General features: G+C 37.4%; 1 protein-coding gene across 3 annotated transcripts in view; it reads right to left on the bottom strand.

Moving 5' to 3' along the window:
- Positions 1–1,473: 1,473 nt before the first annotated feature.
- The window catches only part of CCDC186 (coiled-coil domain containing 186), a 53,562-nt gene continuing 40,990 nt past the window's right edge, over positions 1,474–14,045 (bottom strand). For all 3 annotated transcript variants that reach the window (XM_060171244.1, XM_007519973.3, XM_016186815.2), the window contains exons 12-17: positions 12,936–13,125; positions 11,243–11,323; positions 8,938–9,148; positions 6,745–6,964; positions 2,918–5,629; positions 1,474–2,715 (exon numbers count right to left, since the gene is read on the bottom strand). In XM_060171244.1, the coding sequence (XP_060027227.1) occupies positions 5,546–5,629; positions 6,745–6,964; positions 8,938–9,148; positions 11,243–11,323; positions 12,936–13,125 (786 nt within the window). In that variant the 3' untranslated portion in view covers positions 1,474–2,715; positions 2,918–5,545. The remainder of the gene's footprint in view (positions 2,716–2,917; positions 5,630–6,744; positions 6,965–8,937; positions 9,149–11,242; positions 11,324–12,935; positions 13,126–14,045) is intronic.

Here is a 14,045-nt window from a genome sequence, read left to right as displayed (position 1 = left end):
ACTCAGCCTATGGTTTGTACTTTAAAAGGTTTGAGATATTTAATCATTTTTCCCCCTCTCATATTAATAGTGATTTATGAGGCTACAAGTTAATAGGAGTGTACATCAATACCATTCCCACCACCAAAGGATAGTTTGTACCCCCCCTCCCCGCACCCCAGTGAAGTTGAACATCTACTCTCACTCTCCACCCAGAGATTTTTACTGTGGTGCCCTACACCAAATGGAGTAGTCTTTTTACTATCTTTGACTGTCACACTAAGAACCACAAGTCAGTAAATCTCCCCCACATCGTGTTTATTTCTCTAGCAAATAAATCTACAAACTACCTAAAGAATATTTAAGAACAAGAAGTTTCCTCTATGCCTTCCTAATTTTACCTCTACCCCAAGAATACTGATTTCAAGGGCTTCAATCCAAGTGAATTCATTAAGCTATCTGGCATAATTCAAGTGTGCCAGACTGTTATAAGAAATGCAAAGCGTGTGGTGTTAAATATTCATCACATGCATTAATTTGATGATTCATGCCACTTCATTCTTTTTTAATATTTATTCCCTTTTGTTGCCCTTGTTTTATTGTTGTAGTCATTATTGATGTTGTTGGATAGGACAGAGAGAAATGGAGAGGGGAGGGGAAGACAGAGAGGGCGAGAGAGACACCTGCAGACCTGCGTCACTGCTTGTGATGCGACTCCCCTGCAGGTGGGGAGTCGGGGGCTCGAACCGGGATCCTTACGCTGGTTCTGGCGCTTTGCACCATGTGCGCTTAAAATGGTGCACTACCGCCCAACTCCCCCACTTCATTCTTTTTTATTCTTTTGGATGTAATTAGATGATTCCTTCATTAAAACAAGATGACTTGGGTAATAAGTTTTGTCATTTTGTGAATGCTCTGAATATATTACTAGTTCGTTAAATTCAGTGAGACCATTTTACACGCCTATAATAAAAGCCAAATTTTGCTATTAAGAAACAAAATTTTTTTACAATCTGGAATTCTGTTTGATCTTTATTTATTTATCATTATTATTATTATTATTTTAATTTTTTATTTAAGAAAGTATTAATGAACAAAAACATAAGGTAGGAGGGGTACAACTCCACACAATTCCCACCACCCAGTCTCCATAACCCACCCCCTCTCATGATAGCTTTCCCATTCTCTAGCCCTCTGGGAGCATGGACCCAGGGTCGTTGAGGGTTGCAGAAGGTAGAAGGTCTGGCTTCTGTAATTGCTTCCCCGCTGAACATGGGCGTTGACTCTGTTTGATCTTTCTTATCATAGCTTATTCACTTCTACTAATAGCTAGTAGAACAAACAACCATGAAAAATAAAAAAATTCCTGGTCTGTTTTGAAAAAGAAAATTCAAATGATTTGAGTCAGTGTTGCTAAAGGTCTAGAGTAGCTCAGTCTCTTCGGCAAGTGATGTAGGTAGCAGGTAAATAATAAAAAACATCACAAAGATGCAATTTGGTAAACAGGCATTACCTATTTAATAAGTACAATATATACATAAAATTCTCTTCAAAAGTTTCTTTATACAGAAACATATTTACAAAATGAACAGTGTAATCAAATTAAAGATATCTGTACAATGAACACACACACATATATATGTATATATATGAACTTTGGAAGATAAACCAGTTTCATCACTGCAGTCAAAATGGAAAGCCACATGCATCTGCAAAAGAATACCATTCCAGAAGAAAAATACATATTAATATACAATTATATCTTTCATTTATTCTCCTGAAAATTCTTAATATTTTAATTTTTTTTCAGTTAATTTCCCTGTTTTAGCCTTGATAAATTTCTGGCCTCTAATGTCTTTAATTGGTGTTAAAAATTAATTGTAGTGTTGAAAAAAAGAATTGTTTTGTTTAAAAAAGTTATTAAAAATAGGTGGCTGGAGTCAATATTCATAAGGCAAATTAAACATACCAAACAAGATGGTTTATATAAACATTTTCATAAGGGTAGTGCATATAACATGATATTAAAAGTATCTAATTTTTTTCCTTCTACAAGCAAATTTTCATCAAAATTTACATGTAAAAATCTCTAGACAATGATATTCTGCAAAGCAATGTTTGGAAACTAGAATAACAACATGATTAGATTCATTTTGATAAGCATCAAGTAGGCAATAATTTACTAAAATGGCACAATCAGGTGCCATTTTATAGTCTTTGGATTTGTTTTTCCTTTTTATTAAAGAATACTTGAACATCAAACTGTGACAAGCATGAGGAAAGATGAACCACCACCATGAAAACAGCAATCTGCTCTCAGCACACCTCAGCCAGCAGGCACTCACCTCCCACGGCTTCATGCCAGACTCAGACTCCTGGGCACAAGTGTATTAATCTCCCCATTCCCAGCCCAGTGACAAGGGACCCAATGTGAGTCACAGAGATTCAAAACTACGCCTTCCTGCTTCCTGGCTATTTTCACTTGACTCTAAGTATATTGGTAGCCTCCCAACAAAATTTAATTTTATGGTAAATTGCTTTAAATCATGAAGATGAGAAAAAATTAAAAGAAACGTGTTCAAACTCAGTCTTCCACCTGAAGTCACCACTTTCCATCCTTAAAATTTAGGTTTCAGTTAAAGTGGTATGGGGAAATGGGAGTCACAGTAAGCATTCACTATAAACTAAAAATTAGTGTGTACACACACACACACACACACACACACACACACGCACCTTCCCGCTTAAACACACATACATACACACACGCACACACACGCCTTCCCGCTTAAACACACATACACACGCACACACACACACCCCTTCCCGCTTAAACACACATACACACACACACACGCACACACACACCTTCCCGCTTAAACACACATACACACGCACACGCACGCGCGCACACACACACACCTTCCCGCTTAAACACACATACACACGCACACGCATGCACACACATACGCCTTCCCGCTTAAAGAAACCAAAATACTACTAAGTAGCCAAAACAGACTTGGAAGTATCCAATTAATAAAAGTAAAAGGCAAGTTTTACGCCAAAGAGACAGCTCACTGGGTAAGGAACGTGCCTTGTCATTCACATGGCCCAGGTTCACGTCCCGGCACCATGTAGCAGCACCACGGCACCTAGGGAAGTGATGATGATAATGATGATGACGACAGAGCTGTGGTATCTCTCCCTCCCTCCCTCCCTCCTTGTGTCTCACAATAGCCCAGGAGTGGTGAAGTCACACACAGGAAATGCCCTAGTTCTTAGAGAAAAAAGAAAAATTCCCCTACATCTCAGGTATATCCCTAACCATTTCCTCTCCCATCAGATACTTCATTCTTCTCTTCATATACTCAATACAACAGGAGTAGAAGGCCTTCTACATCCTTCTATCAGGAGCAGAGTGTTATTCAACCTACAGACAGAAATCTGCAGTTCTGAGACATAGACAAAAGGCTATCGTAGAAACAGAATAAGAGGAAACTAAAGCATTTTCTTCAAATGTGTCCCATAGTTTTTTACGTTATGACAGTGGTAGACAACATTAAGTAAAAATATGAATTATAACAGTTTTTTTCTAAGGTAATTCCATCATTAAACTTCTTCAAACGAACAGTGGCACAAGTGTGTGTCATGAACTGTTGCACTTGTTATATGCAGTAAATGCATATATGTTTTAAGGGCACAGACACAACACACACATGGATCTGATTACTGCCTGGTCTCCATTACGTTTTGTGTCTTAGAGGAAAGAAAAACAAACTGTTGCAGTATGTGAAGCAATATTCTATCAGAAGCCATACAACTTCATTATTCTGGCTATCCTATGTGGAAAGAAATGGGGGGGTAATTCAGACCTGATTGCACGTGCCCTCTTGTTCTCCTTATTTTGATAAGTTATTGGTAAAAAGAATAAAACACTTTGTGGTAAGACTAATACTTCTCATAGTTCTTGTAAAAATAATGGCTTTAAACTTATAGTTCCAATTGGAAGCAAAAAGATTCTGTTTTGGAATGACTACATATAGAACACAGCAAAAGTATGGAGTACATTAAGTTATGTAAGCCTCAGTAAATGGTCTTATTAAACAGCATTATATTGATTTAAAATTTGTTAAAGTATATTAAAGATACATTTCCATTAGAGTCCTGACTTTTAAAATCATATACTTTTTTAAAAGGCTTTAACTCATCACTCCCAAATCTGACTTCTCTAAAGGGAGGGTAAAAAATGTAAAAATGAAAAATAAAAAGACTTATGTGCAACATCAGTGTACAAGTCAAAGGAGCTTACTACAGAGAAATATAAGTAGAAGGGAATGTGAAGAGAGTTGCACAAAAATTAAAATAAGGTGAGAAAACTTATTAAAGGTGAGAAAAAATTCAATAACAAAAATACTAAGACTGGCAACACATAAAGCACATTTAAATAAATACTGTAAAAAATGCAAGAGGCTACAAACTTGGTTCTAAAATTCCTTTGGTTACACAGATATACACATTTTGTATTTTAAATAAATATGGTGGAATCCATCACATTCATGGAGTGTATGATAATTCGACTTCTGATTTAGATATTTATAGATATAAAGCATGGTGCTCGAATGGGATGGGTAACAATGGTATGCTGGATTCTTCCAGGGCCTGGTTCATCACAAATAATCTGAAACACTTTTCTTTACATTTGACTTTAGTAAAAACATTACAGTTTCAAAGTTTCATAGTTCATCTCTGTTCTATGACTAATCCTCTTCATATTTCATTTAAAATAACTGAAACACACAGAAATTCCCTAAAGGAGCATATTAGTTAAAACCATTACTTAATATGGTTGAAGTTAAAAAAAAAAAAAAAAAAGAAAACCTCAGCTATTGGCTCAGTTCAAATCTGAAAAAATGTCCCACAGATAAGAGAATCTGACAGAGGCAAACAATGTCTGGCTATGGCTATTTGCCAAGTAGTAGCTCTCCTACTAGCTTGGCTCTCATTAAAAGATTTAAAACATGGTAAAACTAAAAGACTTAAGTATTCATTGGCATGAGTAAAACAGAGCAAAACTGTACTGAAATATGTTAAAACAAACATTTTTTATCATTGTAGTTTTCTTCATGTTGGAGAAGTAGCATACTACTGAATGGTTAACATTGTCTTTTCACACATAATTTTATAAAGTTAGATTCATCTGGACCTTACATATTTGAAAGGGAAGGGATTTGGTGGAGGGGTTCTTCAAAGCCATTAAAGTCATGCTCAGCATTTCATGTGACTCTGAGCAAATCAGATCAACTTGTTTTGACTCAATGGCAGGTTGCCACCAGTCAAAATCATATCTCATCAGAGCCTGTACTCTTAAAGTGTACACAGAAATGCATCCATATTGTAAAAGGATTTTTTTTTTTTAAAGACAGATAAAGCAAAATAAATATTTTACTGACTGACACACAAAATAGGGAACAGTCTCCAACAGTACTGGGTACTGGGCACTGGGCACTGGGTACTGGCACTTGCTCCTGGTTTGGCTTGCGCCTGTCTATCGAGTAAGAGCTTTGTGTTAAGTCTTCTTCGTTCTATGTTCTAGTTCATGTTGGTGTTTGATAAGGCGTTCTATTTCTGTTCCAAGTGTTTGTAGATTTTCCTTTAGTAAATGGAAAGGAGAAAAGAAATGAGTATAAATAACTAAAAAATTTAGTTTGAACTACTTTTTGACTAAAATCTGCAACTGAGTGAGGATTACTTTTAAATACTATGAAAGATAAACTAGACACAATTGGTTTCAGTAAAACAGCCCCTCATTTCACAGTTATACTTAAGTCTGTCCACTAAAACAACAGCAAATTTCAGTGCGTGTGATCATTACTTACTCAAATAAAATTACTTTAATTTGCTAATAACAAGGTCCAAAAGACAATATATTTGCAAAAATTAAAGTTTGGAAATATACTGGAAATGTCTCAATCTCAAAGTGTTTCAGCAATCAATGATAATTCATTATAATGTCAAGGGATACCCACTTCAAAGTAACTATGGGTCTCAGTCAGCTGAGGTAAAGAACAAACACCTCATCACAGACCCCTGCAAGCGTCAACCTGGCTTTGACCTAGCACGTTATGATTGGGCCCTCCTCAATCGCTATCGAACAGGCCATGGCCGGTGCGCCGCTATGTTCCATCGCTGGGGAGCCAGAGACGACCCGAACTGCCCCTGCGGCTCCAGACAGACTATGACCCACATAGTCAATGACTACCACCTCTCCAGATTCAAAGGAGGTCTCAAACTTTACATCAGGCTCAACCTGACGCTGTTGACTGGCTACGGAAGAAGGGCAAACGCTAGAAGAAGTGGCTGCCTAACAGTTAAACTCATTTGTTTTTTGAGCTTATTTTTCCTTTTTTCCAGCTACTTAAAAAACAAAAATAAACAAAGGTACTCAGTAAGAGAGAATGCTACATTTCATCTCTGGTTAAAATAGTTGCATTGTTGGGCTGGGGAGATAGCACAATGGTTATGCAAAAGACTTTCATGCCCGAGTCCTCAAGGTCCCAGGCTCAATCCCCAGGACCACCATAAGCAGTGTTCTGGTCTTTCTCTCTCTCATTAAGATAAACAGTATTTCAAATAATATTCATGATAAACGAAATGGCTACAATGCATTATAAAAATAGTCCTTCTACATGCTAAGTCAAACTTTTGAAAGAGGAATCATTTTGTTAATTTTACTTGCTAACATATAGAAGAGAAAATAAGAAATACCTTCAAGGTAATATTTTTGAGTAATGTATCCTCCAAAACAGCTTGTAATTTTCGGTTGATCTCTAAAGAGAGTCCCAATGTCAATCCACTATCAGCTGGGTGAGATGTATATAGAGATGCCATGATGCCACCCCGTCTGCTTAGATGGACTTTGTTAGAATCAGACGCCTCTGAAGAAAGTGTGCCCGATTCTTCCCGTAAGATGTAACTTTGGATTATTCTGCCACATAAATTGACAACCATCAGTTATATACTTGTAAAATTCAAAACACTTAAATTTGCAAGTCAAGTAATCATAAGCATAATAATAATAATAATAAAAACTCAAGCAGGGGAGACAGCATAACGGTTAGGCAAACAGACTCATGCCTGAGGCTTCTAAATCCCAGGTTCAATCCCCCGCACCACTATAAGCCAGAGCTGAGCAGTGCTCTGGTGTTTCTCTGTGTGTGTGCATGTGTCTCTGCATCTCTCTCAAAAATAAATAAAATTTTTTTTAAAAAGCTAAAAAAAAAAAAAAAAAAAAACTCGTGATATGAGGACCATATCAGAAAATAAGGAACTTTTCTTAGTTTCTTAGTAAGTACATTTTTCTACTGACATCATGGCACCTAGATCTAAGATACATAAATATTGTTCTTCTATTTCTCTCATTACCTTAATCAAGAGCAGGGTTTGTTTTTTGTTTCTTCCACCAGGGTCATCTTTGGGCCTTGGTGCTGGCACTAGGAATCCACCACTCTAAGTAGACACCTTTTCCTTTTTTTAAAAAATTTTTTAAAACCCTATTTTATTTGATAGGACAGAGAGAAACTGAGAAGGGAGGAGATGTCTGCAGACCTACTTCACCACTCATGAAGCTTCCCACCTGCAGGTAGGGAACAGAGGCTCAAACCCAGGTCTTTGTGCGTGGCGACGTGTACAGTCAGCTAGGTGTGCCACCACCAGGCCACCACCTGGCCAAGAGGAGTTTTTTTCACTGCTTCAATAATAGTTATGATTTTTCTATTTTAGTATTGAACTTAGAACTGAATTATACTTTCTTTCAAGTCATGGGCAAACATTTAAAAAAAGATTTTTGAAATATTTCAAAATAGTAATGATCAAGTCATGGGTAAAGTTTTACAGTATCTAAAGAACACACTGGATGACTATGACAATTCAAAGAGGAATCTGATAGTGAAGGCTCTCGCGCCAGAGCTAGGCTTGGATCTCCAGTTTGAATTCTGCCAGTTATAGGGCGAGCAGTGACTATGGAATTTCAGTAATTTAATCTCAGCCCTAGTTAACTTATCAACCAAATTAGAGAACTCTTCTCTCTCTAGGTTACTATAACTAACTGCTGAGAGATAATTAAGTTACAGGTATGTTGCTAGGTATCGAGTAAACTACCTGACTCTTTTATAGCAAACAAGAAAAATGATTTTGAATCTAAATTTTCTCTTAGAAAAATAGTTGTGAAAATAGGAAGCTACTCTGGGGAAGGAATGGAAGAGGTGAGCTGGGATGGGGTTGGGGTCCTAGGATGGGAGTGAGAATATTTGCCAACACCTGTTACACAGAGCTGGAAAGTGTGCCCATGTACAGACAACTGTGCTATAAGGCCATTAATTCCCCAATAAAAGGAGGGGAATGGGGAAGGAAGAAGAAGCTAAATGTAGTATACTATCTTTTTATTTTTTTTTTACTCCAAAGTTATTTTAGTATCTGAAAAAGTCAATGTTAACTGAGATCAACATCACTTTAAAGAAAAGATCTGTGTTTTTCTTTTATATCTATATTCCCCAAACCAAAAACAATTAAGTGATTAACGAAAAGCTGGGCTGGATTGATTCAAACTAAGAACAGTTTCTGAAAGATATGCCCTAGGGTTAGATGGTGGTGCACTGGGTAAAGCGCACAGGACCAGGGTCCAAGTCTCCACTTCAACTGCAGAAGGGAAGCTACAGGAATGGTGGAACGGTGCTGCAGGTCTCTCTTTTCCTCTTTATTTTTCACTATTTCTATCAACAAATAAATGGAAAGGGGAAAAATGATTACTGGGAGCAGTGGAGCCATCTTGCAGGTACCCAGACCCAATAATAATCCTGGTGGGGAAAAAAAAGTTATGTTCTATATATATGATTAGTTTTCAAAACAATAACTATAATATTGACCTGGAATATATACTAATATTACCATAATAACACATACTTTGTTTTTTTCCTAATTTCTTCAACCAATTGTTTGATGTGATCTTCCATAAATTCTATTTTTTCATTTTTTCGGGCATGTGCTTTCTGTAGTCTTACTATCCTCTCAATTAACATGGCCTTGTCCACTTCTGGAAAGTTATCCACAGCTCCTGAAGACCCGGTATTTTCTGGGGAGCGGTCTTCTGCACTACTCCGTGCATTGAGGGATCCTGGTGACAAAAAAGAAAAAAAAAGTTTCCATATTGTACTTAGTCTGGAGTTGTCTCTAGTCTTAAATACTTTATTCTAGTAACACTTTCAAACGTTCAATCTAACAGGTACAGAACACAACACAAGTCGTCCCGGGCCTGGGTTCTTGTTTCTGAATGTAATGGTGACAGATGAACCAAAGGGTCTAATATGTCTCTCAGGAGCATGAGGAAGAGGCAACAGAGAAACAAGAAACTCGAAAAAAATCAGAATAACTATTCTGAAGTGAGACAAATTAAATTGAGAGAGAGAGAGAAAAGACTAAGTTAAATCTCTAGAGCCAGTCTCTCTACGTTCAAATCCTATTTCTGCACGTTTTAGCGCTGTGAGTTTGAGTAAGATACTTAACTCAAAGATGAAAATATCATTTACCTCAGCAGTGTTATCCCCTCTAAATGAGCTAATGGATCTGAAGTGCTTACAATAGTGCACAGCTTGCTTAAGAGCAAGCATTAAGTGAACGTTAGCTATTATTTTTTACTAGCATCAGTTGAGAAGAACTTCTGGCCTTCTCTATGACATTAAGTTTTATCTCAATCCATTCTGGCAGCTTTAAGACAAGTAATACATCCTATCCAATTATAATAAAATGGCTGAGGCGGGATATAAAAATCTATTTCAAACCTGTGTTCCTTTCTATTATGTCTCTCTCCCAGTGTTGTAACCATAAGTGGCACTTCCCCCCAGTGTGCAACTCCTAGCACAGAGCACAGTGTGGTGACTGCAGTCTGGCACTTGCAAAACGTGGACAAGGCACAGAACCACTCTCGACAACATTTACTTCACACGACTGTTCAGCAGGGTAAATGTCACATTTCAAGCATTTAGCGTGGTTCCTGCATTCCAAAAATAATACACTGAGCTGTGCTGATTACCAATTGTAATTTATCAGGGAATCTTCATTTTTGTTCCAGGTCATAGGCATACTTGTCATGGAAAAGCTATACATGTGCACGTGTGTATACATAAATCTGCTATGTGACAAAAGAGCTGAGAGTCATATAAAAGAAACAGAGACTGCGCTGTAACAGATTCTTTAAATGGATCCAAATCTGAACCTAAAAATGAACAAGGTGGACTAGAGAGACAGCTCACTAGCAAGGGTTCTTGCCTTGCCCTATGCTCAGCCCACCAGAGAAGTTCTAGCTCTGTGTTTATCTATTTCTGTGTCTGTCTCAGTTAACAAAGCAGCTCCGAGCAGTGAGACTTCACATGAACAAAACCCTGGCTACAGCACACACCCCACACATACAGAAAGAGAGAGAGAGACAGACAGACAGACAGATAGATATGGAAGCAGGGGGCCAGAAGATCCTATTGCAGTAGCATACAGGACACCTGAGAACCCAGAGGACCTGGGTTCAATCCCCAGCATAAACAAGTATCAGAACTAAATGATAGGCTGGTCTCCCTTGCTCTCCCATGAAAATATTTTTATAAAAAAAGCACCAAGAACTGTTTAAAAAATAGAAGGGGGTTGGGTGGTAGCGCAGCGGGTTAAGTGCAAGTGGCACAAAGCGCAAGGACCTTCGTAAGGATGCCAGTTCAAGCCCCCGGCTCCCCACCTGCAGGGGAGTCGCTTCACAGGCGGTGAAGCAGGTCTGCAGGTGTCTGTCTTTCTCTCCTCCTCTCTGTCTTCCCCTCCTCTCTCCATTTCTCTCTGTCCTATCCAGCAACGACATCAATAATAACTACAACAATAAAAGAACAGAGACAACAAAAGGGAATAAATAAATATATAAAAAACAAAATAAAAAAATAGGAAAACTTTGCACAGGTAAGAAACAAATAAGAAAAAAGGAGGTAGGGAAACAGAGTTAGAGATTTCCCATGACAAATCTGAAATCCTAGACAATGATTGGAATTTTACCTGAATTTGAATTTAAACCAGATGTATTATTATGTAGAACTACATAATATTAGTAGTACTACATAATATTACATAGTATTTGATTTATAAGCAAAAATCAAATCATTTTAAAAGCAGGTCAGTACTTTTAAATATGTTATTTCTAGAGTCAATCACTAGTAACTAAAATTATTAGTATTTTTACCTGATGAGCTAGAACGACTTCCCATGCTGCTGGCTTCTTTGTCATAGCTTCCATTCTCAACTTGATCTAATTTTTTTCGTGCTAAAGGAATAAGAAGTGTTTTGCTCATGACAATTATCTCAGGACTGTTTCCCCCACTACTAATTCTAACTGCAAAAATTGCTTACATCAAAATAGTAAAAGAAAATAGTAAAAATAGTAAAATAGTAAAAAGAGAAAAAAATACTGAATATAAATTCTAGGCAAAGAGCACTGTGGACACTTTAATGGATAAAAGGCAACTAGAAATGTCTTTTTCTATAAGATATATATATATATAGACAATTATAAATTACATGGCAATAGTATCTGTAATAATGTCAATAAAGTACACTGAACACAGCTTTAGAAGATCTTTACAGTATCTGAAATTTCTTCTGAACTTCCTTCAACTATATCCACAAAATCAAAGTGAATCTTGACAAGTATTTGAATATATGCATATTAAGTAAATTTTAACTCTTAATTTATTACATTGATATGTTTCACCCCACTTTAACATACAGCAGTTGGGAATAATTGAGAATAAAAGGTCAGGGCGCATATTTTACTTATTATCACATACAAACATAATTGCATTAACTTTTAAATGAAATAAATCTGAGTCTGGGCATAGTTGCTAATTGCTACATTAGGAGAATTTATAACCTTTCTAGGAGTCAGTTTCCTAGAAGATAGAAGGGCTATCCCTCCATGATTTCTAAGCTAGAGGACGACAAATGGGATGTCAATACTCCAGATAGAACACAGCAATTGGGGGCTGGGTAGTAGTGCAGTAGGTTAAGTGCACATAGTGCAAAGTGCAAGGATCGGCGCAAAGATCCTGGTTCGAGCCCCCAGTGCCCCACCCGCAGGGGGGTTGCTTTGCAAGCAGTGAAGCAGCTCTGCAGGTGTCTTATCTTTTTCCCCCATCTCTCTCAATTTCTCTCTGTCCTATCCAACAATAACAGCTATAACAAGAACAATCACAACAAGGACAACACCAAGGGCAACAAAATGGGGAAAATAGCCTCCAGGAGCAGTGGATTCTTAGTGGCGGCACCGAACCCCAGTAATAACCCTGGAGGCAAAAACCAAAAAACAAAAACAGAGAGCAATCAAAGACATGTGTAAGGAGGAAAAATAAAGAACTTTTGTTTAAACTTTGATTTAGTCTTTTTATCTTTCATTATTATTAATGAGCAAGAAAAAGAAGAGTGAATATACCACTCTAGCATATGCAGTGCCCAGGACTGAACCAGGGACTTCAGGTGTAAGACGAAGAGTACAATACTTTATCCACTGCATCTGCCCCCAGTTGCTTAGTCTGACCTTTGAAAATTTCTATTTTCTCTATGTTTGCTGACACTCATAAAATATAATAGTCCATACATATGTATATCTGACTAAAAGTTTAAATACTTGTCTAAGGATGAAAAAATTTAGACACTACTGCCCTATCCTCACATCTTGTGGTCCTTAAGCATGAAGAATGCTAAAGAAGCTATTCATGAAACTGCAGTAAGTTTAGCAATCTGGCTTACGAACATTTTAGTGCTTCAAAAAGAGCATATGGCCCTACTCAAGTAGAATACAATACTACATATACTTTTTCCATACATTCTTAATGAGTAAGAGAAGCAAAAGCATTAAGATCTAAATGTTAACGTTATACCTTGCTGAAGTTGTTTAGTAAAATCCTTAATACTAGAGGCATGTTTACGTCTTTGAGTTACCAATTCATCTTTCAATTCTTCTACCTGGGTATTTAAAGCTTTAACTTCTGCTTGTCTACCAGTAAGTTCTAGTTGTAGAGTCTGGACCTCCTCTCTCCGTAATTCTTCCTCTTGTAGCAATTTACTTTCCTAAACATTAAATAAAACAAAAACACCAACTTTAATACTTGACTGTTTCCATTATTGCCCATAGGTTAAAACATTAACAGAGGTCTTACATAAGAAAGTGCTCAAATCACTAATAATCAGAGAAAGGCAAATAAGACAACAAGGAGATACCACTTTATACCTGTAAAAATGTCAGACATTAGAAAGGACAAGAACAACAAATGCTGAAGAAGTTATGGGGGCAAAGAAACTTCCTGAACCACTAGTAGGAACGTAAATTGGTCCAGCCCATAGGGGGAGCAGTCTAGAGAACTCTCAAAAGGCTAGAAATGGGGAGCCGGGCGGTAGCTCAGCGGGTTAAGCGCACTTTGCGCAAAGCTCAAGGACCCTCGTAAGGATCCCGGTTCGAGCCCCCGGCTCCCCACCTGCAGGGGAGACGCTTCACAGGCAGTGAAGCAGGTCTGCAGGTGTCTGTCTTTCTCTCCCCCTCTCTGTCTCTTCCCCTCCTCCCTCCATTTCTCTCTGTCCTGTCCAACAACAACGACATCAGTAACAACAATAATAACCACAGCAATAAAACAACAAGGTTAGCAAAAAGGGAAAATGAATAAATAAATATTTAAAATATATATATATTAAAAAAAAAAAAAAGGCTAGAAATGACCCAGCAATTCCTCTCCTAGAAATATATCCTTAGGACCCAAACACACCCATCCAAAAAGACCTGTATATACCTATGTTCAGAGCAGCACAATTTGTAGTAGCAAAACCTGGAAGCAACCCAAGTATCCAAAAACAGATTAATGGCTTTAAAAAATTGTGGTGTAAATATACATACTGAAATAATACTCAGTTATTAAAAGTCATGAAGCCACCCTCTCTGGGACATCTTGGATAGAACTTGAATATATCCCATTGAGGAAAATAAGCCAAAAGAGAGA

The sequence above is a fragment of the Erinaceus europaeus genome, chromosome 14, assembly GCF_950295315.1.
Source record: "Erinaceus europaeus chromosome 14, mEriEur2.1, whole genome shotgun sequence".
Lineage (NCBI taxonomy): Eukaryota > Metazoa > Chordata > Mammalia > Eulipotyphla > Erinaceidae > Erinaceus > Erinaceus europaeus.
The sequence above is the reverse complement of the archived record's forward strand: the minus strand, read 5'-3'. Positions and strand labels throughout refer to the sequence as shown.